This window comes from Microtus oregoni, unplaced genomic scaffold (genome assembly GCF_018167655.1).
Source record: "Microtus oregoni isolate MIOR12 unplaced genomic scaffold, Mior012 000028F_ref0000031, whole genome shotgun sequence".
Taxonomy (NCBI): Eukaryota; Metazoa; Chordata; class Mammalia; order Rodentia; family Cricetidae; genus Microtus; species Microtus oregoni.
This window is the reverse complement of record NW_024543087.1, coordinates 20,637,905-20,665,310: the sequence shown is the minus strand read 5'-3', so window position 1 is coordinate 20,665,310 and position 27,406 is coordinate 20,637,905. Positions and strand designations below refer to the sequence as shown.

The window sequence follows — 27,406 nt, the reverse complement described above, 5'->3', positions numbered from 1 at the left end:
ATCGGTCTCGGTCTGCCGGCCTGCAGCGCCTCGCTCCGCACCGTGGGGTCCCGCCGGCCACGCAGGAAACAAAGCACACGCTCTCCAAGCCTCTCCGGACAGAAAATGCGCGGCACGCCCCCTTCCGACAGCTCCACTTCCCCTCGCTGGCCTTGATGACGCCATTTCCTCCGGAAGAGGTGTTGCGTTCGCCTGGTTGGCGCGAAAGTCGGTTCCTGGCCTCGGCGCTTCCGGGTTCTACTGCGTTTTCTTGAGGCTGGGGGCGTCCCCGGGGGCGGGGGCTGCGCGCCGGGCTGGCGCCCCACTCCAGCAGCCGTCCCGCTAGCCGCGCGCCCCCCGACTTGGTGCCTGTGGGCCTTCAGGCTCCATCGAGGTGAGCGAGCGCTCGCTCCTCCGGGCCGACTGGGCGCCCGGCGTCTCTTGCGGCCTTCGCGGCCCTGGTAACCGGCGGGTGGGCCTCAGACACCCGGGAAACCGCGGCCTGGACTTCCAACGAGACTGCCCTTTCCCTGGGATCTGGGGACAGTCGCGTGGGCCTTTCGGGGGATCGTGCATGACTTTCCACAGTGACTACTCGCGTTTAAAGTCAGTTGACTGAGGAGCAAGTCTTGCGGCCCGCGGGTCCCGGCAGCCGCTCTCTCAGTCTTATAGCCCGGTGCAAGTCAATGTCTGTTAAGTGAGGGGTCCACAGCAAGGGCCTCAGTGTATTCAGTCAGGGACGTTAATTTTGTTCTTAGATTTACAAGGATTCGTGTTGCCTCCCCCACCCCATCTCCCTTCTTCGACTTTGCCCACATTCTGGGGTCTTTTGCAAACATCGTGAATGGAACCGTGGGCAGAACCAGATGTGTAGTTCTCAGGCACTTTTGCCTGCGTAAGAAAATAGTTGATTTACAGGCTGGGCAGTGGTGACTCACGCCTTTAATTCCAACAGGCAGAGGCAGGCCGATCTCTGAATTCGAGGCTGTCCTGTCTACAGAGCGAGTTCAGGGACAGCCAGAACTACACAGAGAAACCGTGTCTCAAATAAATAAATAAGTTGATTTGAGTTGAACATTTAATTCCCTACATGATTTATTTTTGTTATTTTTAGAAACCCTGTCCCAAATAAATAAATAAATAATAACATAGTTGATTTGAATTGAACATTTAATTCCCTCCTAACTTATTTTTGTTCTTTTTGACTGCCTTATTTTTACAGTTCAGCAATGTCCAGAAATGACCAAGAACCGTTTTTTGTGAAGTTTTTAAAGTCTTCAGACAATTCAGAATGTTTTTTTAAAGCTCTTGAGGTAAGAATAATTGGATATGTCATTTTTTGATGCTATGAGCTCATTTTTCATGTTTTAAATATTTTTAATTTGTTGGATTTTTCTATCTTAGAAGTGGATATTTTAATGGAATTTTGCTACAGCATGTGCTTAATACAGGTTTATCATTGTTACTTAATTTTTAACTAAAGTAAGTATACCATTATGTATTGGGGGGATTGAAATCTTTTATGATAATTGAATGTTGACTTGCAGCTCTCTCCCTCCCTCCCTCTTTCTCTGCATGTATGGGTGTGGATGGGTTTGTGGGGGCAGCCAAGAGGTCAATGCCTTCTGATGTCAATCTCTACCTTATTTTTTGAAGCTTGATTTGAAAATCCCTGGATTGGAGGTTCCTCCCCTGATGCAGAAAGCCAAATCCAGCCGAATTAATGAAACCAGGTTTAATAAACAGAGCAAAGCAACTGCGGGTGACTCTCAGGGGAGGCAGGAGAGAAATCACTTGGCAGGTCCAGGGATCAAGTCTTAGATACCCCATAAGCGTGGTCCTGAGCATCTCAGGGAGAGGAGCTGCCGCCTGCTGGGCTTCTGAAGGCGGGGTCTGGAGAGGGAGAAGTGAGGCTGGATTCCCAGCTGAACATCGGGGCAGTGTTTGGAATGGGGGGGACCAGAGCAGACATTCCCAACAAAGATCACTGGGATCCTTCTAATTCGCCCCAGTACTGGGATTACAGGAGCACTAAAAGGCAGAGGATTACTGTGGATACTTGGAATCCAAGCAGAGGTCCTTGTGCTTGCACAATAAGCGCTTTACTGACTGAGCCATCTCCCAACCCTCTTCTGCCTTGGAGTTCTTGACAGCTGTTTTGTCTACTAACCCCATTGATTCTTTGAGCAGTGAGAAACTTTGCATCACAGTGCAAAAGTTCTGGTTCATTGCTGAAAATGTGGTTCATTATTCACAGCATAGTATGAGATGGGAGTGAGGATGGCCTTGCATTAGGTTTATCAGTTCATGCTTGTAGACAAAAATACATCATTAAACATTCATTGGTGTGTGTGTATGTGTGTATGTATGTATCTGTATACCTGCGTATCACAGTGCCTGTGTGGATATCAGAGGTGTAGTTTACTTAAAAACACGGCAGGAGAAAGACGCCGTGCTAGAGTTCAGGTGGAAGGGTTTTATTAGGGGAAAGGGAACATAAAAAGAGGGGCGGGGCGTGGGGCGGCCTGCCTCTGGGGACAGGACAGCAGAAGAGAAGAGAAAAGAGAAGAGAAGAGAAGGAGGAGGGAGACAGGCAGAGAAAAGGGGACAGAGAAAGAGATTGGGGATAGGCAGAGCCCTTTTTAAAGGGGACTCAGTGAATGTGCACAGGGGGTGTTCTTAGTGGCTGCAGCTGAGGAGGTTTCCAGTCAGGACCCCAAGGGCAGGGCAGTAGCCTGATGTTAACATTCCTTTTTATTATAAAAATATAAGGCTGGGATGAGGATGCCATATTCTCAAGACTACTTCCTGCTAACGTGAGGGGGGGCATTGTTTATTTTGGGGGGACTTGGGAAAGCTGGGGTGTTGGCTTCCTGGGGTTTCTGGCTGTTTCACTTCACTGTCCATGCTCTGTGGAACCATCAAGCACCTCCTAGACCTGGCAAAATGCTGTTGGAGGTGAATCCAGGTCGACTCCCTAGGGCTTACAGCACCTGATCCTTTCCCATCACCACAGCATCACAGTTTAATGGTCTTACGCCTACAGCTCTATGGCCAATAGCTGGTAGTCCTGCCACACTAACTGATTAGGAATGGTTAGTGGGTCTCCAAAAACCATCCCAATGGGAGGGAGCAAGGAGGTATAGATGATGACACAGTTCCCATGAATGAGGCAGAGAAGTATGACCCAAGGGGCTGCAATTCCTCGTGTCCCAAGAATTCAGAGGGGGTCTGAATTCAAGATGGCATAGGCTACTTTGTGTTTCATCAGACTTACAGATCAGGGGCCAAGGCCTCTGAACCCGAGAGACACAGTCGCCTGGTACCAGGACTTCAAGAAAAGCCAGAAGGTGAAGAGAGAACTATGCTCGAGAAATGAAGCCTCACATTCAGGGGAATTGTCAGAGGCGGGTAGCCCTGCCAGAGACCCAATTGCTAATATTGAATGGAAGATGAAGCCATCAGTGAACGAGAAAGCAGATTTGTTGTAGGTGGAAGAGAATGGATCTGTTGAGGGTGGAGCAGGTGGGTAGGGTCCCAGCATGAAGTGACTACCTTTTCACGAGCTCTGCCGCTGAGCAAACATGCCGCATGCAGCAGAGTTAGTGTAGGAGGTTTATTGAGGAAGAGGGAAAGCAGATGGGTGAAGGGATGATACCTCCTTCCATCTGTCAGGATCACTGGCAGAATGTTGAAAAGGCCTCGTAAAATAGCAGGATATAGAGTGCTGGGAAGCAGATTTTTAGTAGCCTTATTCCCCTTGAGTGAGGCAGAACAAGACCAGTGGCTTTTATCAAGTGAGGATTGAGCAGGAAAGGCACAAGCCACTCATCAAGGAGTGGGGGCTGTAAGGCAAAGCCCGAAGGACCAAGGATCCAAGAAAGGCACAGGCCACCCAGTGAGTCGTTATGCAAAGGGTGGGGCCGAGGGCTCTGAGCTCAAGGGCTCTGAACCCTAAGAGCCATGGTTGCCTAGAATCAGAACTTAAGCCAAAAGGCAAGAAACCAGAGAGAGACGAGTTATCCACTCTTGGGAAATAGTGCCAGTTCTGGATGGAGGGACCCAGAGATCCAGAGAAGTGAAGCTGTGTTTTGTGGACCCGTTTCCAGGATCCTGGCATGCCTCAAACTGCCTGGGTTGGGGGGGGGGGGGGACGAGTGATGGACCCAATGTTTATTTAAAATGCAGAGAGAGAAAGATGTGCGACAGAGTTATCGTAGAGGGGTTTTATTAGGGGAAAGGGAACATAAAGGTGCGGGGGGGGGGGGGGGGACCGGCCTCTGGGGACTAGACAGCAGAAAAGAGAGGCAGAGAAGAGAGCCAGGCAGGGAGGGGGGCAGAGCCCTTTTAAAAGAGAAGGCAGTGAATGTGCACAGTGGGTGCTCTTAGTGGCTGCAGCTGAGGAGGTTTCCAGTCAGGATCCCAAGGTCAGGCCTGTAGCCTGACTACAGCTTGAAGGAGTTGGTTTGCCTTCTAATGTGAGGTCCCGAGGATTGAACTCGGGTCCTCAGGCTGAATGGCAAGCACTGCAAGTAGCTGCTGAGCCAGCTAACAGGCTCAAAACATTCATTCTTACAGGGAAGAAATAAAAATACGCATATTTATAAAATGCCAATGTTCTTTTCCGTCATAGACAGATTCAGGGGCTAGAGGAAGTGCATTTTGGAAAGCAGGAAAGCATTTATTGAAAACTTGGGTGTGTTGCTTAGTGATGTGGCATTTGTATGATATGTATAGAATCCTGGTTTCGGTCCCCAGTGCTGCTACTATGGTCACAAAAGGTATCTTTGAGGAGGTGGCATTTAAGCAGACCTGATTGAAGTGAAGAATCACTTCAGGTGAAAACCCAAAAGGAGAGTATTCCCTGCAGCGGGGCCCACAGAACCTCTGAGGAGGGCCTTAACCTGCTCCAGGCAAGGGTATGGGGCTGACTGGAATTAGCCAGGGGGCTAGACAAAAAAGATAAGTCTGGGGAGACTCGTGAGGGCTGAGTTTCTTGGTTTTGAAGACTGATAAGAAATGAAGATTTGGCCGGGCGGTGGTGGCGCACGCCTTTAATCCCAGCACTTGGGAGGCAGAGGCAGGTGGATCTCTGTGAGTTCGAGACCAACCTGGTCTACAAGAGCTAGTTCCAGGACAGGCTCCAAAGCCACAGAGAAACCCTGTCTCGAAAAACCAAAAAAAAAAAAAAAAGAAATGAAGATTTGGCAGCGGTGGTGGCACATGCCTTTAATCCCAGCACTTGAGGCAGAGGCAGGCAGATCTCTGTGAGTTCGAGACCAGCCTGGTCTACAAGAGCTAGTTCCAGAACAGGCTCCAAAAACCACAGAGAGGGCTGGAGAGATGGCTCAGCGGTTAAGAGCGCTGGCTGCTCTTCCAGAGGACCTGGGTTCGATTCCCAGCACCCACATGGCAGCTCACAACTGTCTGAAAAATGCAGTTCCATGAGATCTGACACCTTCACACCAACAAACATAATAAAGTTAAGTAAATAAATAAAAAAAAAAAGAAAAAAAATTAAAAAAAAAAACAGAAATGAAGATTTGGTCTTGATCTTGAGACTTTTGGAACATGACAGACACAAGGGAGAGAGGAGAGGCACCTGGTATATGTTCTCTGGGGTTTTTCCAGAAACAGAGTTGGGGACGGGTGATAAGGCTGAGGTCCCAGCCCTCATGTCAGGGAGCACACGCTCCAGTGATCCGAAGCTCCTGCCTAGCCTCTGAGGGCACATGCATACATGTAGTAGACACGCACACTCGAGTTTGTTTTAAAATGAAAAGAATGAAAACATGGAATTGTTTCTTTGTCATGGATTGGATTGAATCTGGGTTTTGTGTATGCCTCACAATGTTACTACAGCAAATTTAGAGGAATCAGTCATTGCTCACTGTGCTATTGGCCTTGTAAACAAGCAAGTTAAGAGTGAGATTCTTAAGAGGATTAATGCTTGAAGAGAGCACGTTAAGCACTCTTTTTTTTTAAAAAAAAAAAAGATGTTATTATGTATAATGTTCTGTCTGCATGTACACCTGCAGGCCAGAAGAGGGGACTAGATCTCCTAGATAATTGTGAGTCACCATGTGGTTGCTGGGGCTTGAACACAGGATCTCTGAAAGAGCAGTCAGTGTTCTTAACCTCTGAGCCATCTCTCCAGCCCACATTAAGCACTCTTAAGAGCTGAGACAGCTTCCTGGGATCAGTGAAGGAAACCAGTAAGCCAAAAAAGGATGTTCCAGCCTATTCCACTCAGAGAAAACACTGAGAACAAATGGGAAGAAGCCAGTACTGCTAGAGCAGTTCCCTGTGACTTCATGGCAAAAAGAAGTAAAAGAAGCCAGGCGGTGGTGGTGCACGCCTTTAATCCCAGCAGAGGCAGAGGCAGGCGGATCTCTGTGAGTTCGAGGCCAGCCTGGTCTACAAGAGCTAGTTCCAGGACAGGAACCAAAAGCTACGGAGAAACCCTGTCTCGAAAAATCAAAAAAAAAAAAAAAAAAAAAAAAAAAGAAGAAGAAGTAAAATACTTAAACTATTAAAAAATGTAGACTTTATTCTGAGTGTGATGGAAAGTCATTAGAGAATTTTAAACAGAGTAGTATGGTCTGAATTTTTTGTGTTGGGGGCACAGTCTATGAGTGCATGTGTTAAGTGCCTGCCCGTGTATGCACATGTGGACGTTAGGGGTTTCAGTCTGCTGTGCTAGTTGTGGGCCTCCATATTTTTAAGACAGAGTTTCTCACTGTTGTGGAGCTCACTGATTTGCTAGACTGGCTGGCCAGGGACCTCCTGGAATCCTGTCTCTGGAATCTCCTCCCAGATCCAAACTCAGCTACCCATGCTTGCACAGCAAGTGTTTTACCCCCTGAGCCATCTTTCCAGCCCCTGTGTGAAGAATAGATTTAAGAGAGGAGACCAGGGCTGGAGAGATGGCTCAGTGGTTAAGAGCATTGCCTACTCTTCCAAAGGTCCTGAGTTCAATTCCCAGCAACCACATGGTGGCTCACAACCATCTGTAATGAGGTCTGGTGCCCTCTTCTGGCCTGCAGGCATACACACAAACAGAATATTGTATACATCATAAGTAAATAAATACATATTTAAAAAAAAAAGTAAAGAGAGGAGACCAATCCAGAAATGTCTACAGTGGTTTAAGTAATAATGTTGTAATAAGGAAAGGGCTGAATTTGAAATGAGTTCTTAAGAGTTGGTAGGACTTACTGTGGGGAACTAATTCCTATTACATCTTTGTTTTCTCTTTCAGTCAATAAAGGAGTTACAATCAGAAGATTATCTTCAGATTATTACAGAAGAAGAAGCATTGAAGATAAAGGAGAATGACAGATCACTTTATATCTGTGACCGTTTCAGTGGTGCTGTTTTTGATCACCTTAAACAGGTTTGCTGTTTCTAGGATACTTATTTGGTTGTGGCTTTGCTTCTAACTCTCTCTTTTTTTATTTGTATTGTGTGTGTGGGGGTGGGGTGGGGTGTAGTGCTGGAATTCACCTGGTTTCATTGCTTCATGAATTCTTTACTGATCATGAGTACTATAAGTGCATTGGGATTCTTTGGATGTGCATTTCTTAGACTTCTGAGCTCCTTTATTGGCTGATGCTTTGTATGAAAAGCATGCTTGAATGTTCATCAGTTGTTACAGCATCAGGTTATTGTATTAAGATCATATTTCTTGGGGCTGGAGGGATGACCTAGTGGTTAAGAGCACATATTGCTTTTCAAGGGATCTGAATTGGATTCCAAGTACCCTCATCAGGTGGTTCACAAATGCTTGTAATGCCAGTTCCAGGGTGATCCGATACCTACATACAAACACATATACATTAATTAAAGATAATAAAATTAAATCTTTAAAATATTATTTTATGTGTAAGGGTTTTTACCTGCATGCTTGTTGGTGTATCACTTGTATTCTTGATGCCTTTGGATGTCAGTAGAGGGCATTGAATCCCATGGAACTAGAATTACAGATGGGCTATAACGCACAATGTTGGTTCTGAGAATCAAACCCAGGTCCTCTAGAAGAGCAGTTATTGCTCTTAACTGGTAAGCCATTTCCATCCCTAAAATATAATTAAGGAAAAAAAAGATTAAGTTTGTTTTAGAGACTGAAATTTTAGACATTGGTGGTGCACACCTTTAAGCCCGGCATACAGGAAGTAGAGACAGGTGGATCTCTGTGAGTTCGAGGACAGCCTGGTCAACAGAGCAAGTTCTAGGGCAGCCAGGGTTACACAGAGAAACCCAGTCTCAAACCACCCCCCACACACATATATAAGAAAAAGAAGAAATTTTGACGACATTTGAATGAAGGGCTTTTGTAGTTTTGCAGTTGAGTGTATGTGTTTAATGCTCAGAGTGCCTGAGAAATTATGTGGCGGTCTTTTTTCTTCTAAAAATTGGTGACTTTCTGCAGTGTCGACTTCTGTGCATAACTACTAAATGTTCCAAATTTAATTTTGTGCTTTTGGTGATCTTTTCCCTAACTTATTATAGCTTGGCTGCAGAATTGTTGGTCCTCAAGTAGTCACATTTTGTATGCGCCACCAGCAGTGTGTCCCAAGAGCTGAGCATCCAGTTTACAATATGCTTTTGTCCAGTGTAACTATATCTTGTACAAGCCTGGATAAAGACAAAAGGGTAAGTACTGAAAGGAGCAGTGCTGGCTCTGCACCTGGTTTTCCCCAGGTGAGAGGTAACATAAAGACCACATACATGGTTTTTATGACTTATGTGCGTGGATATATACATATGCAACCCTAAATGTTACATACATGTATAGTTTTAGAACTGACCATTTGACCAGTTGGTACGCCCTTGCCTGGAGAAAGTGGAATATGTTTTATAGAAAAACTGGTTAAGTGAAGTTTTTGTTTTGATTTAACAGAAAATTTACTTTTTCTTCTATAGTTAACAAGCTTGGTTTTGAATCAATTTTTCTAGCACAGATTTCCAGAAAATCTTTAAGAAAGGATAGCTGGGAGATGGTGGCGCACACCTTTAATCCCAGCACTTGGGAGGCAGAGGCAGGCAGATCTCTGTGAGTTCGAGACCAGCCTGGTCTACAAGAGCTTGTTCCAGGACAGGCTCCAAAACTACAGAGAAATGCTGTCTCAAAAAAGAAAAAGAAAAGGATTCTGATCTGGGTGTAGTGGTTCATGACTTTAATCTCAACATTTGGAAGGCAGAGAAAGGCAGATTAGCTACATATAGTAAGACCCTGCCTCCAAAACAAAACAGAAAAGAAGAAGGGATTGCTAAGCATAGTGACTCGTATCTGTAATTCCAGGACTTTGAGCCTCAGGCAAGAGGCCTTCTTCAAGCCTGGGCTACATTGAAAACTGAGAGAAAAAGCTACACAAAGCATATTTTTGTATAATATGTAAAAGTGAATATAGCATGTAACAATGTGATCGGAAGCAACATAGTTTTTATTCATGAACTTTAAAAGAATAAATACAGTCACTTACTAATGATGATAATTCTATCTGAAAATGTTTCTCGCTGTCATTAAGTATATCTGAACTTACAAAGGCTATGATGTTATTAGCAATATAATCCACAAGGCCACATTGTTGGTTTGTTGAAGTGTTATTAAGTAGTATGTGACTGTTCAAGAAAACAGTTATTTTCGGGTTTGTTTGGTTTTTCTTTTAGGGGGAAGGCTATGGATTGAGCCCAGAGCCTTGTGCATGGTAGGCAAGCATTTTACTACTGAGCTACATCACCAGCCTCCAAATTTTAAATTTAAAATTAATACACATCTTTCCAAAAGAAATTTGGTTAGTTAAATTTTTATAGTGGTAAAAACATTTGCATATTTAGACTAGCAACAGTAAAAGATACTTATGGGGTAGCTGGAGAGATGGTTCAGAGGTTAAGAGCACTGGCTGCTTTTCCAGAGGTCCTGAGTTGAATTCTCAGCAACCACATGGTGGCTCACAACCATCTGTAACTTTAATTCTGGGAGATCTGATTCCCTCTTCTGACCTCCAAGGGCACCAGGCATGCATATAGTGCATAGACACATATGCAGGCAAATTATTTTCTTCCTCATTAATATATTTTCTTTTCGTTCTATAGGAAGAAGTTCATAAATATGTACAAATGATGGGTGGACGAGTATACCGAGACCTTAATGTATCGGTCACTCACCTTATTGCAGGAGAAGTTGGGAGCAAAAAATACTTAGTTGCTGCTAATCTGAAGAAACCTATTTTGCTTCCTTCTTGGATAAAAATGCTTTGGGAGAAGTCACAAGAGAAGTAAGACATATTTGTATGCTTTGTATGTTGGAGAAAATGATACATTTGGTTAATTTGGCACACTCTTGGGTTTTCATGGGTAAGCTTTGTGATATTATCTCTGGGTTTATTACTGAGAGACCAAAATGGGGACATTGTTCATTTTTCTAGTGACAGTAGAAGAGCAGAGGTCGTAAGTGCTTACTATCACAGGATGCCACTGTCAGGAAAGGTGAACTGTAGCTTCAGCACTAGCTGGAGAGCAAATGCTTTGACAATGAAATTGTTTTCTGTAAGAAACGTGTCTAAAATAATTGAGAAAGTCAGTTTGGCTTTTGTGTTCACTGTGCAGTACTGTGTCCCCGTGTTAAGATGGAGACTTAATTAGCCACTTTGGCAGCCCTGTTCCCTCCCATGGGGTGGACGGGGTAGAGATAAGATTGAATATACATATATGTAAACCATTAGCTGAGATGTGATCACTCAGTGTAAATTGAACCTATTTTATGCCCTGGCCTGGACATTAGATGTATATGGGGATCAAAACAGGACAGGAGTTTCCTACATGGAGTTTGTTAATATAATTATGTTTTCCCTAAAATTTGGCTTATGGTCATAAGTCCAGATGTCTGAATTATATTAGTATTATGTGGCATTTCTGCACTTGTTTCAACACCATTCAGTATATATTCAATATGTTTCTTAGTTAGTACTAGCCTGCTGAAATAAGCAAATCTATCTACTTTGGCAACCAAATAACTGTGATAGTTTTGTTGGTGCTCTTCCAAAAGTCAGACAGTGGTGGCGCACGCCTTTAATCCCAGCACTTGGGAGGCAGAGGCAGGCGGATCTCTGTGAGTCTGAAGCCAGCCTGGTCTACAGAGCAAGTTCCAGGACAGCCAAGGATGCACAGAGAAACCTAGTCTCAAACATTCCTCTCCCTCCCCTCCAAAAAGAATAATGGAAGAATTTAAGTCTATTTTATAGCAGGCATTCAATGAACACTGGGTTTTTAAAATAGAGATTCAGTCTTACAATTCTGCCAAGTGTTCCTTCCCCCATTTATTTATTTTTGTGTGTGTGTGTGTGTTTTATTACTTTTATTATATAGGTCTCACAATTAATTGCACATATAGGTATTATTACCACTGTTACGAAAAAGAGGTGATGTTTAAGGAGGTAATACAAATTCCTTGGTGCATATTATTTAGTGACAGTAGCCTGATACTGGAACTGAAATACTTAAATTCTTACTTTAAACACAGAAGTTGCATGTAAATGGACTCTTAATAACTTACATAAATTGGTTTTTTTCTTATTTCATTGCATACTGAATACAAATATTTAAACATGCTATATGCTCCCTATTTATTAGCAAGGACTTAGAGTTAGTAGTGCACTCTTTAAGATGGTCTTTAGACTATTACTGAAATACAAATTCTTACTGGAGACATGGAACTAAGCTAGATGAGCAATTAGTGTAATCCTCAATGTCAGTTTTCTTTTCTCAAAAGTGTTTATAAATCCTAAAAATAAAAAAAATGAACAAAAAAGGAAAGCAGTGATATTTAAAACTATTTGAATATTCATTAATTTTAATTTTTCCTTTTTGCCGTTTATTTTCTCCAGTAAAATAACCAGATACACTGACATAAACATGGAAGACTTTAAGTGTCCTATTTTTCTTGGTTGCATTATCTGCGTGACTGGCTTAAATGGGATACACAGAAAGACAGTTCAGCAACTGACATCTAAGCATGGAGGCCAGTACATGGGGCAGCTGAAGATGAATGAATGTACACATCTCATTGTTCAAGAACCAAAAGGTAAAACTGCTTTAGAAATAGTGAGTGTGGAATTCCTGTTTTAGCACTTTAAATCTCTGTACTTGTGCTTCAGACATGTCTTTGCCCTAGTTTATCTGTTTTTTAACCCCCTAAATTCTTGCAAAAAGATAGTTTGAGTCACAGTCTAGAAAAGTTAAGCAGCTCTCCTTGTATTTACCCATGGAATAAGTATTAAATATCAAAAGCCTTTAGTGATGTTTTATCATCTGACGATTAGACCTTGACTGAAAAACAACTCTCCACAATTAACCAAATCGTAAGTAACAAGAAAGCTAATATATATATATATAGCTAAGTGGTATTTCTTTCTCGTGACTAACTTAAACCTCCTCTTAAGGGGCTTGGCTAAGTATCTATTTAACTTAGTGGGATGAGTTGGTTTGACTTAGTGATTTAGGATCGGGGTGTGAGTGGGGCTGTGGTAAGGATGGAACCCAGGGCCTTGTGCATGTTAGGCAAGTGCTTTACCACTGTGCCGCATTTCCCAGCTCAACTATGAATTGCAGTTCCTAACTTAAAAATATAATGTGCAGATTATGAGGTAAGTAAAAGGATAAAGTGCATTACTATTGAGAATTCTTTAAATTATTTTTGTTTTTGATATTTCAAGAACTTTATTTTGCTGGGTGGTAGTGGCGCACACCTTTAATCCCAGCATTTGGGAGGCAGAGGTAGGTAGATCTCTGTGAGTTTGAGGCCAGCCTTGTCTTCAGAGCAAGTTCCAGGACAGGCTCTAAAAGGTTACAGAGAAACCCTGTATTAACAAACAACAACAACAACCAAAAACAAAAAAACAAAAACCTTATTCTCAGGTCTAAAATCTATAAAAATGAATGGATTTTATTCGCTCCTATTGTATTTATATTTTTACTAAGCTACCTTGATAAGAAATAATATTTGAGAATAATGTTAGTTACTTGATAGTTGTCATTTCGTCAGGAGATTGATACAAAAATTATGACTGTATGGTAGCTGTGACTTTTATTAATCTGAATTATTTGTTGACTGTTTCTTGAGGTAGGGGACATTGAGCCTAGGGCCTTTTTTATGCTAAGCAAGTAATCTTTCAATGAGCTACATCCCCAGTCCTGTTAATTTCTGCTGGAGACAGGATCTCATCAAGTTTACCAGGCTGGCCTTAGATTTATGATCTTCCTGTTTTATAGTCCCAAATAGCTGGGATATAGATTTATACCACCAGGCGTTGCTCCATTGACTCTGGAATACCAAAATAGATCTGGGTTTCATAGGCGGTATAGGTAGAAAAATCAAAAGTTTAAGGCTAGCTTGGGCTGCATGGTCTCAAAAAATAAAAAATAAAAATAAAAACAAAACAAAAATATAAACAGAAAAACACAACAAAAAAGTAAAAACCTGCTAGGTGGTGGTGGCGCACGCCTTTAATCCCAGCGCTTGGGAGGCAGAGGCAGGCGGATCTCTGAGTTCAAGGCTAGCCTGGTCTACAAGACAGCCCCAAAAAAATAAAAAGCAAAAAAAGAAAAATGAAAAATATCCTAGCACTCGGGAGGCAGAGGCAGGCAGTACTAGTTTCAGGACAGCTAGGGATATTACACAGAGAAACCCTGTCTTGAAAAACCAAAAAAAAAAGGAAAAACAAAAACATTGCTGAAATATCTTTTGGCATTACTTTATTGACTTCAATATTTCTGTGATACTACTTAAAAATATTTTGCTAAAGTTCTTTACTGGAAAGGAAAAATTCAAATCTCCCTGTCCTTTACTTTGGTGCAGTCTTGTCAAAAATAGTATTTCTTATATTGTATACATGCATAATGTCTGCATTTATATTATATGTTCTTATAATGTCAAGTATGGTGGTGTACATCTTTAGTCTTAGAGGGATCTCTGAGTTTGAGGCCAATGTGGTCTACTCAGTGCTTTTCAGGCCAGCCAAGCGTGTATAGTAAGGCCCTGTCTCCAAAGGGGGTTGGCTGGAAAGATGGCTCAGTGGTTAAGAACACTGGCTACTTTCAGAGGACTGTTTTCTGGCTGCCAACATTCACATGGTGGTTCATAGTTGGCTGTAATTTCAGTCCCAGGGCATCCAACACCTTCTAACCTTCTTGGGCATCGCTCATACAAGTAGTGCATAGACATATATGCAGACAAAACACCCAGACAGATTAAAAAACAAGCATGTGGTTGGTCTGTTTTCGAGACAAGATTTCTTTGTGTAGCCGTGACTGTCCCAGAACTTGCTCTGTAGACCATGCTGGCCTCTGTTAATAGAACTGTGCTTCTGTTTCCCGGCCACCCAGACCCAAATAATCACACAAAAATGGTATTAATTACAACACTGTTTGGCCAATGGCTCCGGCATAGTCCTAGCTATTCTCTTGCATCTTGAATTAACCCATTTCTCTTATTTTAGATTTTACCATGAAGCTCATGGTTTGTTACCTCATATCTTGCTTCTTGGGCATCTGCCTGATTCCACCTTCTTTCTCCCTGCTTTCAGTTTAGTTTTCCCGCCTAGCTCTATTCTGCTCTGCCATAGGCCAAAGCAGCTTCTTTATTAACCAGTGGTAATAAAACATATTCATAGCATACAGAGGGACATCCCACGTCAGGCCTCAAACTCTGCCTGCCTCCCTCCGTGTGCTGGGATTAAAGGTATCTGCCACTGCCCATCAATATTTTTTTAAGGTAAAAGTAATTACTGGTAATCTTTAATCATTACTTTTATTTCAGGTATGTTTTCAAAAATAATTGACTATGAGCTAACATATATGTATTTCTCGTAATGGACATAACAGGACAAAAATATGAATGTGCCAAGAGATGGAATGTGCATTGTGTGACCCTGCAGTGGTTTCATGACAGTATTGAGAAAGGCTTTTGTCAGGATGAATCTATATACAAGGCTGAACCCAGAGCAGAAGTAAAGACGGTGCCTGATACTTCAACTCCCACTGGTCAGAGCAATGCAGCAGTTGAAAGTAAGTCTCCTTAAGATTAAATACACAATATTTGTCCACAAAATAATTGATATTTTGGACTGGGAATGTAACTTAGTGGAAAAGCTTTTGTCTTCTGAATGGAAGCCTGGGATCTCAGTCCTAAACACCAACATTTTAAAAAGTAAAGGAGTTGATTTGCTAATGGGACCATTGAAATGTACTAGGACTTTCTATTTCCTTCTTGTAGAACTAAGTAACAAAATAGCCAAGTTGCATAGAAAGCTGTCCAGAACTTCTTTTGTTATTCCCTTTAGAATGAGGGATTGCTTTCTTCTACATCCTAATTCACATAAGAGGAGAATTAAGAACACTAGTGAAGCTGTGCAGTGGTAGCGTACACCTTTAATTCCAGCACTCAGGAGGCAGAGGCAGTTAGATTTCTTGAGTTTGAGGCCAGCCTAGTCTACAAAGTGAGTTCTAGGACAGCTAGAACTGTTACACAGAGACACCCTATCTCAAAAAACAAACAAACAAACAAACAAGAACACTAGTGAATAGCTTTAAGAGAAAGCTTTTGTTTGTTTGTTTGATTTTTCAAGAAAGGGTTTCTCTGTGTAACCCTGACTGTTCTGGAACTCCCTCTTTATACCAAGTTGACCTCGACCTCAGAGAGCCTCTAGCCTGTGCCTACAGAGTGTTGAGATTAAAGGCATGTGCCACCACACCTGGCAAGAAATAGTTTTTAGAAAAGATTCTATGTATTATTATGTATGTGGTATGTCACACGTGTGGAGATTAAAGAACATCTGTGGCCAGTCAGTGGTGGTACTCACCTTTAATCTCAGCACTTGGGAGGCAGAGAAGCAGACTGATCTTTGTGAGTTCAAGACCAGACCAGTGTGGTCTACAGAGCAAGTTCCAGGACAGCCAGGGCTGTTACACAGAGAAACCCTGTCTTGGGGGCAAGAAACAAAAAAATGTGAGGTTGGCACTCTCTACCTTTTTGTGGGTTGGGGATTGACCTCAGGTCATCAGGCTTTCATGGAGCAAGTACTTTATCCCCATCCCCTAAGCCATCTTGACAGCCCCTGACATTAGTTTTATAACTTTGCTTACTCATATACTATCATATGCTTTGTTTTGCTTGCTTTTATTCTTTCTTTCTTTCTTTCTCCTTCCTTCCTTCCTTCCTTTCTTTTTTCTTTCTTTTTTTGTTGGCTTTTTGAGACACAGTTTTGCTGTAGCTTTGGAGCTTGTCTTGGAACTCACTCTGTTATCCAGGGTGGCCTTGAATTCACAGAGATCTGCCTCCCAAATGCTGGGATTAAAGGCGTGCGCCACCACTGCCCGGCTTTTTATATTTTTCAAGACAGGTTTTCTCTGTGTAGTCCTGACTGTTCTGGTATTCACTCGATAGACCAGACTGGCCTTAAATTCAGAGACCTACTTGGCTCTGCCTCCTAAATTCTGGGATTAAAGGCAAATCCCATCATGACCAGCCTGTATTTTCTTTATTGGTTTACTGTGATAGTTATAGATTATCATTACATAAAAATTCAGTGTGTGTTTGTTTTGGTTTAGCATGGTAGCACTCATGTATTCCTAGGACGTGGGAGGTTTAAGCAGGAGAATTGTCATGAGTTCCAGGTTGAGAACCATTGGTATAGATCATAGAAAGACCTTGTCTCAAAAATAAAATTAAAAATAAAAATTTCGCCGGGCGGTGGTGGCGCACGCCTTTAATCCCAGCACTCGGGAGGCAGAGGCAGGCGGATCTCTGTGAGTTCGAGACCAGCCTGGTCTACAGAGCTAGTTCCAGGACAGGCTCCAAAGCCACAGAGAAACCCTGTCTCGAAAAACCAAAAAATAAAAAAATAAATAAATAAAAATAAAAATTTCATGGTATAGCAGGTAAAGTTAAGCAGTTAAGAGCACCGAGTTTTGATGTGTCAACTGAACATACTCAATCCCTAGAACCCATGAACAGGTGGAAGGAGAACCAACTCCACAGCCTTGTTCTTTGACCTCCCTAGGAATTCTGTGACAGCCATGCACCTACACTCACACGCCATATACACAATAATAGATACAACTCTTGAAAACTTAAAAATGAAAGGTCTTCCCCCTTTGTGATAGTCTTTTTGATGTGTCAACTAAGGTACCATATTAAGTCAGTACTAATCTCTTTTTTTATTTTAGAAGTGCTATTTAGCAAAATTGTCAATAATTTTTTGTTCTAAATCTAAGCTTCTTGAACCTTAAGGCTAGCAACTGCGTTTTTTTTTTAAAGAAACATTAAGTATATTTTCATTTTAATAATGAAAGAAACTTAATTTCACTTTTTATACTTTGTCACCAAGATTTCAGTAAAATCTGAATCTTTGTAATTTGTTCAGACTCCTGTGACTGTAGGAAAAGATAATTTGTAAGGAAGCATGTAATGACTTGTTTACCTCATGAATTTATAATTTCTTTTTGTATATGTAGGTCGTACTCTTGCAGATGTCAGCCATATATCCAACATAAACAGCAGTTGTATAAATGAAACAATGTTCAGTTCAGCTTCTAACAAACTTGAATGTACTCTTGAAAACCTAGAAAATCTGGACATCAGTGTATTTCAAGCCCCTGAAGATTTGCTAGATGGCTATCGGGTATGTCTTTATTATGCAACAAACTCAGTAAATGCTAATGATTGTCAGCCTTGAGTTTAAGGCCTGCGTAGGCTGCGTACATCCTTCAGCCTGTCTTTGAAGACCCCTCTTAGTTGAGCTTGCTCCTTATCTGTAAACAAACTCTTCACTGAATTAGGAAGCTGACATTCACCATGCTCATACTGTGACTGTGAGTGTGTGTCTGCTTCATCTCTTATACTCCATTTTACTCCTCAACTCTGCTCTGAAATCTTAACAGTTATGTTAAAATATTTCATTTGTGGGGCTGAAGAGATGGCTCAGTGGTTAAAAGCAGTGGCTGCTCTTCCACAGGTCCTGAGTTCAATTCCCCACCATTCACATGGTGGTTCACAACCATCTACAATGAAATCTGGTGTGCAGGAATTTTTACATTGTATTCATAATAAATAAATACATCTTTAAAAAATATATTTAATTCTTAGCTACCATTTGTTACTTATGATACATTAATACCACTAATTATTTCATGTACATTACGTTATTTAAAATATCACTTAATTTCCATAAATAACTAAAATGATTATTCTCTAGAGGGTGACGCTTATGAGATTCAAATCTTTTTTTCTGGGCCATGTGGATAAAGTGCTTGTTGCTAAGCTGAGAACCTGAGCTCAGTCCTCAGTACCCCATGTGGTGGAAGGGAGCGAACTCAATCCCACAAATTGTCCTGACATGTACGTGTGGTATGCCCACACACATATATATACACAAGAAATGAGTGTAAATTTAAAATATAATAAAATGATTTCCCAGAGTCCTAGACATGCATTACTGCTGCCTTAATTACTTCTTAATTGTGTACAAGACCTTGAGTTGTCCTCTGTAATAAAAAGATTAGATTTATAAGGTATTTCTTTTGCTCCGTTACTCCTGGGATTTTAAGATTCTTTTTAGTGTCTACGTAGAAGGTCTGTGAAAAACATCCTATCTCCTAGACCCACAGACTTCATACAGTGCTGCTCTTAGTAGAGTGATTAGGCCATGCATTCATTCTCAGAGCAGGCAAAATTAAATTGTGTTTTGTTATTAAAGGCCAATTATCTTAGTAAGATTTATTGCCTTTCTAGTGGAACAGAAGTGTACTCTGTAATCTTTTTTCTAAGATCTTAGAACATACTAATTATAGAAGTGACGCTGAATGTTTTTTCCATGTAGGAAGATTTTGATTCTTAATTTTTGGTAGGATTTATTCTAGTAATGGTGATGGTTTGGGACATAAGGAAATAGAATGTCATTTTTGAAGTTTTTAAAAGATGGAAGTAAAAAAATTCCATGTTAAATTGGCTTAAACATACTTTCATAATTAAAATCCCTATGTGCATGTTTCTTCAAAGCATTGTGCTTAGCTCTTTGACTTGCTTTTTTTGTTTAAATCAACTAGAAAAGAAATTGTAGGAACAAGTGGCTCAGAGCCTTATGTTTGCTCAGGTCGTGTGGTTGATACACTAGTTGAAAATATGAATGAATGCAAGCCTGGATGTTCTGGGCTTATAGTGAACTACAGTGTATCTTTGTAATTATTCATGTTTACAAGAAGTCATCCCTTTACAACTTGAGAAGCTGTCTGCATGTTAGAAATACCTCTGCCACCCACCAAGCCTGATGACCTGAGTTCCAGTACTGGTACCCATACGGTGGAAGAGAACTGAATCAGTCATAATGTCCTCTGACCTCCACATATGTTGTATGACATGTGTGTGCATATACACACGTGTATACACACAAAGTGAAAATCTTTTAGCAAGATGTGCACCCAAATTTAGAAGATGTTGAAGTCTGGTCTTCTAATACATTTGAGGCCTCAACCCTCCTTCAGGTTTCTCCTGAAAGGTGACAGTGCTGTGGGGCTATAAACAGATATTTAAAAATGCCAGTTTCAGGCTGAGGAGATGGCTAAATGGGTCAGGTACTTGCTGTGAAAGTGGGGAGATGGGGCTGGAATTTGAATCCCCAGTACCCCAGTAAAAGCTGTGAGTGATGATGTCCAGCACTGTGTGTGTGTGTGTGTGTGTGTGTGTGTGTGTGTGGTGGGGTGACAAGTAGATCCCAGGGATTGCTAGCTGCCAGTATGAGTGTACATGCATTAATTTCAGAATGCATTTCATTCCTTATGTATCCCAAAATGTATGTAAAGTATCTTATTTACACATAGTGGATATGGATTTCTTTTAAAATTGTATCTGTTGAACATGTTAATCCAAAACAAATCTTTTCTTTGTTTACAGATTTATCTTTGTGGTTTTAGTGGCAGAAAGCTAGATAAACTGAGAAGACTTATTAACAGTGGCGGTGGAGTTCGGTTTAATCAACTTAATGAAGATGTAACTCATGTAATTGTGGGAGATTATGATGATGACTTGAGGCAGTTTTGGAGCAAATCATCTCACAGGTCCTGTCAGTCTTTAATTCAGACCACTTTGTACCAGAGTGATTTGGGTTTAGTTTGCGTGTCTGAAGCTCTGGGAATGCATGGCAGGAGGAATAATAATGATCTTCACTTACACTGGAGCTTAACTGTGTCCTCTTTTTGTAGGCCTCACGTAGTAGGAGCAAAGTGGTTGCTGGAGTGTTTTAGTAAAGGATATATGCTTCCTGAAGAGCCTTATATTCACAGTAACTACAAGCCGGCTGGAATTGCAGTCTCAGATCAGTCTGAGGACCAGACAATTATCTTAGAAAAGAATAGCACATTCTCTAAGAAAGATTTTGCTCCTAATGAGAAGCTCCAGGAAGCTGATGAGGAACTGCTTGCTCAGTATGTAAATAATGCCTCCACAATAGGTAAGAAATAGTTGTTTAGTGTTTATAGTTAAGAAGCAATGTATACATGCATGTTATCTGCCAAGTTTTCTATGAACTTTTTTTTTTTTTTGAGACAGGGTTTCTCTGTGTGGTCTTGGGTGTCCTAGAACTTTGTAGACGAAAGTGGCCTTGAACTCAGAGATCCACCCCTCTGCCTCCTGAGTGCTGGGGTTAAAGGTGTGTGCCAGCACCACATGGCTTCTGTGTGCGAGCATGCGTGCCTGAGTGTGCGCACTACTGCCTTCGTAGGCCTGAGACGAGATCCTTGTGGATCTGTCTATACTTACAGACATTTGTGTCTCACATGAATACTGCGACTAGAACTCAGTGTTGTAATAGGAGCGGTGGGGCTGCGTCCCTGGCACCCTGGCCACCTGGCTAGCTTATGCCCTGAAATAACAACACACAAACTGTATTCTTTTAAATACTGCTTGGCCCATTATATCTAGCCTCTTCTCGGCTAACTCTCGCACCTGGACTAGCCCATTTCTAATAATCTGTGTAGCCCACGAGGTGGCTTACCAGGGAGATTCTAGCCTACGTCCATCCTGGGTCGGAGCTTCATCACGTGTGCCCGGGAGAGGGTAGCATGGCATCTGCTCCAGAGAGCAGAGCTGTCGAGTCTGAGCTCACTTCCTCTTCCTCCCAGCATTCTGTTCTGTTTACTCCACCTACCTATGTTTTAACCTATGAGAACCAAGCAGTTTCTTTATTATAATTAACCAATGACCTTCCTCCATCAACTCAGGTCTTTTGTAAGAACTGTACATGCTCTTAACCACTGAGCCATTTCTCTGTTATCTGTGTGTTAATTCTAATAGCATAAACTTCTAACAAATACCCTCTGACTGGGGTATGGGAAGTCTTTCATGCTGCCTCAGCATATGGCTTTGTCAGTGTGTTAAGGTAGGTTACCAACAAAGAAAGTAGAGCGTTACCACTGTGCCAAGAGCTTCCTGTGAAATTCATCCTGGTTTCTTTATAGTTTGTGTCATGTGTGAGTGTCTTTGTATATGATCCTTTGAATTTTGTATCTAGCTTATTTATTTGATCTTACTTGCAATGCTGAGGTGTGACCCAGACATAGGCTCAATCATTGAGCTGTTGCCCTCTTTTTATTTTTAGTTTTAAGGCCTAGTCTGGCCTTAGACTTCCTTGTAGGGCAGGCCTTGTTCTACATACTTTGTAGTTCTCTGTTGTTCCTGTATCATAAAGTTTTCAGTTCTTAGAGAATCATAATTGTTTAATTGTGGGTACCAAAGATTTTTATATTTTCCTAATTTTATTCAGTGACAGTCACCTGTACTTCTGGCATTCAGGAGGCAGAGGCAAGAGGATTTTAACACCAGTCTGGTCTAAATAGCAAGCTCCAGGATAGCTAGTACTAGATAGAGAGTCCGTGTCTCAAAAACAAACCCAACTAACTAGAAAGAAAGAAAGAAAGAAAGAAAGAAAGAAAGAAAGAAAAGAAAAGAAAGAAAACAAAGCCAAAAAGACATGTTTATTAGAACATACTTTTCAGGCAAAAATTGGGTTTCTACTCTAGTTTCTTTTTTGTTTTGTTTTTTTGGTTTTTGTTTTTCGAGACAGGGTTTTTCTGTAACTTTGGAGTCTGTCCTGGAACTAGCTCTTTGTAGACCATGGGCCTCGAACTCACAGAGATCCACCTGCCTCTGCCTCCCGAGTGCTGGTATTAAAGGCATGCGCCACCACCGCCCAGCTCTGCTCTAGTTTCATACTTAGAACAGACATGACAGTTGTGTTTTCATTTGAAGATGTTGTTACTTGTAACATTCATGGTACTCCTGAAGATGGGATGACTAAAGATCCTTTTTTTACTTAAATAAAAGTAAGTATATTTAAGTCTAAGTTTTATAAGTATTAAAACTATCAGACTATGTTATGTAGACCGAAGTCTCTGTACCACCTGGTTCTGCAGCCATTCAGTCCCAAATAAACACACAGAGGCTTATATTAATTATAAACAGTTAGACTTTCTGGTTTTTGTTGTTGTTGTTTTTTTTTTCTTTTTTTTCAAGACAGAGTTTCTCTTTAGCTTTGGAGCCTGTCCTGGAACTAGCTCTTGTAGACCAGACTGACCTCAAACGCACAGAGATCAGTGTACCTCTGTCCCCCAAGTGCTAGGATTAAAAGCGTGTTTCGCCACCACCTAGCTAAGCTAAGACTTATTATTTACTAGCTCTTACAACTTAAATTAACCCATAATTCTTGTCTGTTTAACCACATGGCTTGGTACCCTTTCTCAATGAGGTGTTGATTCCTCTGTGTCTGACTGGTGATTCCGTTTCTGTCTTTCTTCTTCACAGAATTCTTTTAGTCTTGTTGCTCCTGCCTGGCTATTGGCCAATCAGTGATTTAGTAATCCAGTACAAGTAACAAATCTGTACAGTATACAAGAGTATTATCCCACATTGATGCTACATTAGTGTCTTTGCTGGGAAATCGCTATGTAGCTTTGGTTGGTTTGGAAACTGCTGTGTAAATCACTTTGGCCTTGAACTCATGGAGATCCACCTGCTTCTGTTTCCCCAGTGTCAGAATCAAAGCTGTGCATTACCAGGCCCTGTGAATATAAACTCTTTGTCTAGTAATTGTCAAATAGAGAACCTGCCTTTCTCTTTTCTAGTTGAAGCTAAGCCATCTGAAGCTACAGAGCCTGAAGTTGGGCCTTGCAGTGATTCTACTCAAGTTGAGCCCTGTGATGACTCCACTCACATTTCTGTGCACAAGGAAGACCATTCTTCAGTCAGCCATTGCTTGCTTGATGGCTCTGCAGTTCCTGAGGAAGGCTTATTTAGCCAAAAGAGCTTCCTTATTTTGGGTTTTAGTGTTGAAAATGAATATAATATTATAAACATCATAAGAGAACATGCTGGAAAGATCGTGTCCCTTCCTAGCAGAATTGTTGCCGACTATGCTGTGGTTCCGCTGCTGGGGTGTGAAGTAGAAGCAACTGTGGGAGAAGTTGTTACAAATACATGGCTGGTAAGAAACATTTGACAGAATCCAATATTTCAATTTTTGGCTGCCAAGGTCTTAATGTTTACTTTTGAAGTAATTCATTTTATCTAGCATGATGGCCCAGTGGGCAAAGGCATTTGTTGTGAAAGCCTGGCAGACTGAGTTGAGCCTCAGAACCCAAGGTAGAAGGAGAAAACTTGCAAAAGATGCCCTCTGGCTTCTGTGCACATACTCTTCCTCTCCCCCTTCTCACGTATGTGGCCTTTCACATCCACCTGTATTCGTCATGTGTGTATTTGTGCACGCACACACAATAAGTCATATTTTAAAAGAATTTAAAACTTTCCAGCTTCTTCGTCCTCATCCTATAACTCCAACTCTGGTGATCTGACACTTGCTTTTGACCTCCACGGGCATTGCACTCACATGCACAAACACTCCCACGCATACATATACACATTAAAAATAAAATATCTTTTATACTTCTTGGTTCTAGCACTGATACACAGAAGCTGCTGTCATGGAGCTCTGTGGGCAGTACTCATTATCAGGAGGTCAAGGTAGCCCTTCTCACCTCACATTCTCATCCTTCCTCAGCCAGTGCACAACACTCACTTTCCAGTGGCTCAGCATGAAGAGAGAATGTTAAACTAAAGTAGTGATACAGGTGAAATGCGAGTAACTTCCATCTTACTGATCTAATATGCAAATATAAGGAGTTGATGTCTGCATATTCTTTGAATCTCATTTGGAGTATGTTGAGAATGAACATGCTCAAGTCAGTGAATGTGAAATTTCTTTTCCTTTAACACAATTTACTAGGATTGTAATCTGAGCCTGTCTTAACCACTTATTTCTTACTTATAGTAGCTTTATTGCTTTTGTTTTTCAAAGGTTACTTGTATAGATTACCAGACACTAGTTGATCCCAAGTCAAATCCCCTCTTCACACCAGTGTCGGTAATGTCAGGAATGACTCCTTTAAAGGACTGTGTGATTTCTTTCAGTCAGTGTGTTGGAGCAGAGAGAGATTCCTTGGTATTTTTAGCAAATCACCTTGGAGCAAGGTATGTAATATTTTCAGTATATTAACTCTATACGCGCGCGCACACACACACACACACACACACATACACACACACGGTGCTTTGCTCATGTTAAGCAAGGGCTCTACTATGGCATCCCCAACAACGTGATGTTTTGTTTGTTTTTAACTTACTGTAAAGTGTTGTAATTACATTTGACCAGGGTTTTGTTTGTATGTGTGGTTGATGGGTAGACGCTGTGTCTGAACAGCTTGAGACAGCAGAGGGATGTCTGCCTCTAGATGGATGTCTGGCAAACTTTTAAGGCTGTAGTTTATGGTAGTATATGGGCTGTTACTGAATTGTGCTTTATCATTGTGCCTTTCAGTATGGTATAAGGATATTTTTTCTTCCTCCTCCTCCTCCTCTTTTTTTTTTTTTTTTTTAAGGTTTGTTTATTACGTACACAGTGTTCAGCCTCCATGTATGCCTACAGGCCAGAAGAGGGCACCAGATCTCATTACATATGGTTGTGAGTCACCATGTGTGTAGTAAATAGGGGCGGCAGGGCTGTCCCCAGCATCCCGGCTGCCTGGCTAGCTTATACCCAAAATAACAACACACAAACTGTATTCATTTAATCACTGCTTGGCCCATTTTTATCTAGCCTCTTCTAGGCTAATTCTCACATATTAATTTAGCCCATTTCTAATCATCTGTGTTGCACCCCTAGGTGCGCTTACCGGGAAGATTCTATCCTATGTCCATCCTGGGTCGGAGCTTCATCGTGTGCGTCTGCCTGGGAGCTGGGAGCATGGCGTCTCTCTGAGGCGTCCGCTTCCGAGAGGAGAGCTGTGGAGTCTGAGCTCAATTCCTCTTCCTCCCAGCGTTCTGTTCTGTTTACTCCTCCCACCTATCTTCTAACCAATGAGGGCCAAGCAGTTTCTTTTTATTTAACCAATGACCTTCCTCTATCACATGTGGTTGCTGGGAATTGAACTGAAGACCTCTGGAAGAGCAGTCAGTGCTCTTAACCTCTGGGCCATTTCTCCAGCCCCTCCTCCTCTTCTTTCTTTTTCCTTCTTCCCCCTCCTTCCTCCTCTTCCTTTCTTTTTAATATGTATCCATTGCTTCTCTTGTTTTCTACCAGAAATACAAATAGAGTACTTTGCAAGGAATTCAAGAAGCACTTTGGGAAATAAAGGAATTTAAAAGTTACCTGCAAAATCTTTCAGTAGCTCAACCTCCCTAATTGGTCATTACATAGTAGCATTTGAAAAAGAGTAGAAATCAGGTGTATCAATACATATCAATTTACTAGCTTCTTATTTAATGGGAAATACTTTCAAATTAAGAGCATATGCTTTCAGACAACATACTCAGAACATTCCGGGAGGAAATACTGAGAGTCAAACGATCTTGAAAGACAGGAAATAGGCCTTCAGACCTAGAATCAGGAAAGACTAACTGTTTCAGTTTCAAGTGTTGGGCTCAGTTTCCGCCCCGTATTCCCTTAGTGCCCTTCACTCTTGACTAAGTCGCTCAGTTTCCTTTTTCCCCTTGCCTTCACAATACTGAGATTTATAAAAAGTGAGAAAATTGTTCAGATTATGTATGAAAATGCTTTGGGAAGTTATAGTGGTAAAAAGATAATTTATACCAACACTGTGCTCCTAAAATTGTTCCATTTTGGTAGAAAAGGACAAGTGGATGTAATTAGTAATTTAGAGGGTATTTTATTCTATGTCAATTATGTTCAATTATGGCAGCATTTTTTTTTATCCTAGAGTAAGCAATTACAAAGGATTAACTTAATTTAAGGTAGACTTTACTGGGGTTGGAGAGATGGCTTGGTGGTTAAGAGTATGTCCTCTTGGAGAGGACCCAAGTTCCCTCTCCAGCACCCATGTTGAGCTGCTTACCAAACCCCTGTAACTCTAGTTCTAGGTGATCTGATGTCTTCTTCTGGACTCCACAGGCACATGCACACATATGTGCATGCACACATATGCATAATAAAAAATCTTTTTTAAAAAATCTGTCACTTTTTAATCCATTTTTTTTTGTTTTTTTTTTTGTTTGTTTGTTTGTTTGTTTTTTGTGGGGCAGTTTCAAGACAAGTTTTCTCCTGTAGCCCAGGCTGGCCTCAATCAAACTCAGAGATTCGCCTGTCTCTGCCTCCCCTGGGATTAAAAGCATGTGCCACCACAGCTTATGGAGTATGTTTTCTTGAAGTTAACTAATCACTCTGTGGTAAAAGAAGTTTTGTTCTTAGTTTGTAAGCTAATTTGTATGTGATCATTTGCTTTCCTTTCCATGTAAATTTTAGTGTTCAAGAATTCTTTGTTCGTAAATCCAATGCAAAGAAAGGCATGCTCGCCAGTACACATCTTATAGTGAAAGAACCGACTGGTTCTAAATATGAAGCTGCAAAGAAGTGGAGTTTGCCAGCAGTCACTATTCCATGGCTCTTAGAAACTGCTAGAATGGGAAAGAGAGCAGATGAAAGCCATTTTCTGGTTGACAGTGCACCTAAACAAGGTCAGAACTCTCTTTGTTTTTATGTATTTTACAACTTGATGGTTTCTGAAATATGAATGTTCCAGGACTTGCTTTCAAAAGTTCATTTATTTTTGCTGTTTATGGTGAATCCTGTGAGTCTTTGTTGGGTGTTTTTGGTGATAGCCAGATGGATGTGTGCTCTTTAGTACAGATGCTTAGTGTGTAGTCACTATGGCCTGAAAGTAAAGTGCACCCTCAGGGTATCAGTGTTGAAGGTGAAAGATGTGAACATCCATCCCACTTAGTGTTGGTTCATGCTGTGGCATACACTAGCATGGTGTGTAGCTAATGTGCTTGCTGCTTATCTGTGCTTCTGCATGTTCCCACAAGATG

The 27,406-nt window shown here is 41.4% G+C and overlaps 1 protein-coding gene across 2 annotated transcripts in view; it reads left to right on the top strand.

Annotated features, from left to right (window-relative positions):
* Positions 1-204: 204 nt before the first annotated feature.
* The window catches only part of Topbp1 (DNA topoisomerase II binding protein 1), a 51,716-nt gene continuing 24,514 nt past the window's right edge, over positions 205-27,406 (top strand). Inside the window, exons 1-13 of one of the 2 annotated variants that reach the window (XM_041677368.1) lie at positions 205-373; positions 1,207-1,292; positions 7,241-7,375; positions 8,491-8,634; positions 10,078-10,259; positions 11,868-12,064; positions 14,863-15,045; positions 17,494-17,660; positions 19,928-20,091; positions 20,236-20,483; positions 23,152-23,510; positions 24,381-24,553; positions 26,841-27,052. In XM_041677368.1, the coding sequence (XP_041533302.1) occupies positions 1,209-1,292; positions 7,241-7,375; positions 8,491-8,634; positions 10,078-10,259; positions 11,868-12,064; positions 14,863-15,045; positions 17,494-17,660; positions 19,928-20,091; positions 20,236-20,483; positions 23,152-23,510; positions 24,381-24,553; positions 26,841-27,052 (2,248 nt within the window). In that variant the 5' untranslated portion in view covers positions 205-373; positions 1,207-1,208. Of the gene's footprint in view, positions 374-1,201; positions 1,293-7,240; positions 7,376-8,490; positions 8,635-10,077; positions 10,260-11,867; positions 12,065-14,862; positions 15,046-17,493; positions 17,661-19,927; positions 20,092-20,235; positions 20,484-23,151; positions 23,511-24,380; positions 24,554-26,840; positions 27,053-27,406 lie in introns of both variants that reach the window. The other variant, XM_041677367.1, reaches the window with a different exon arrangement.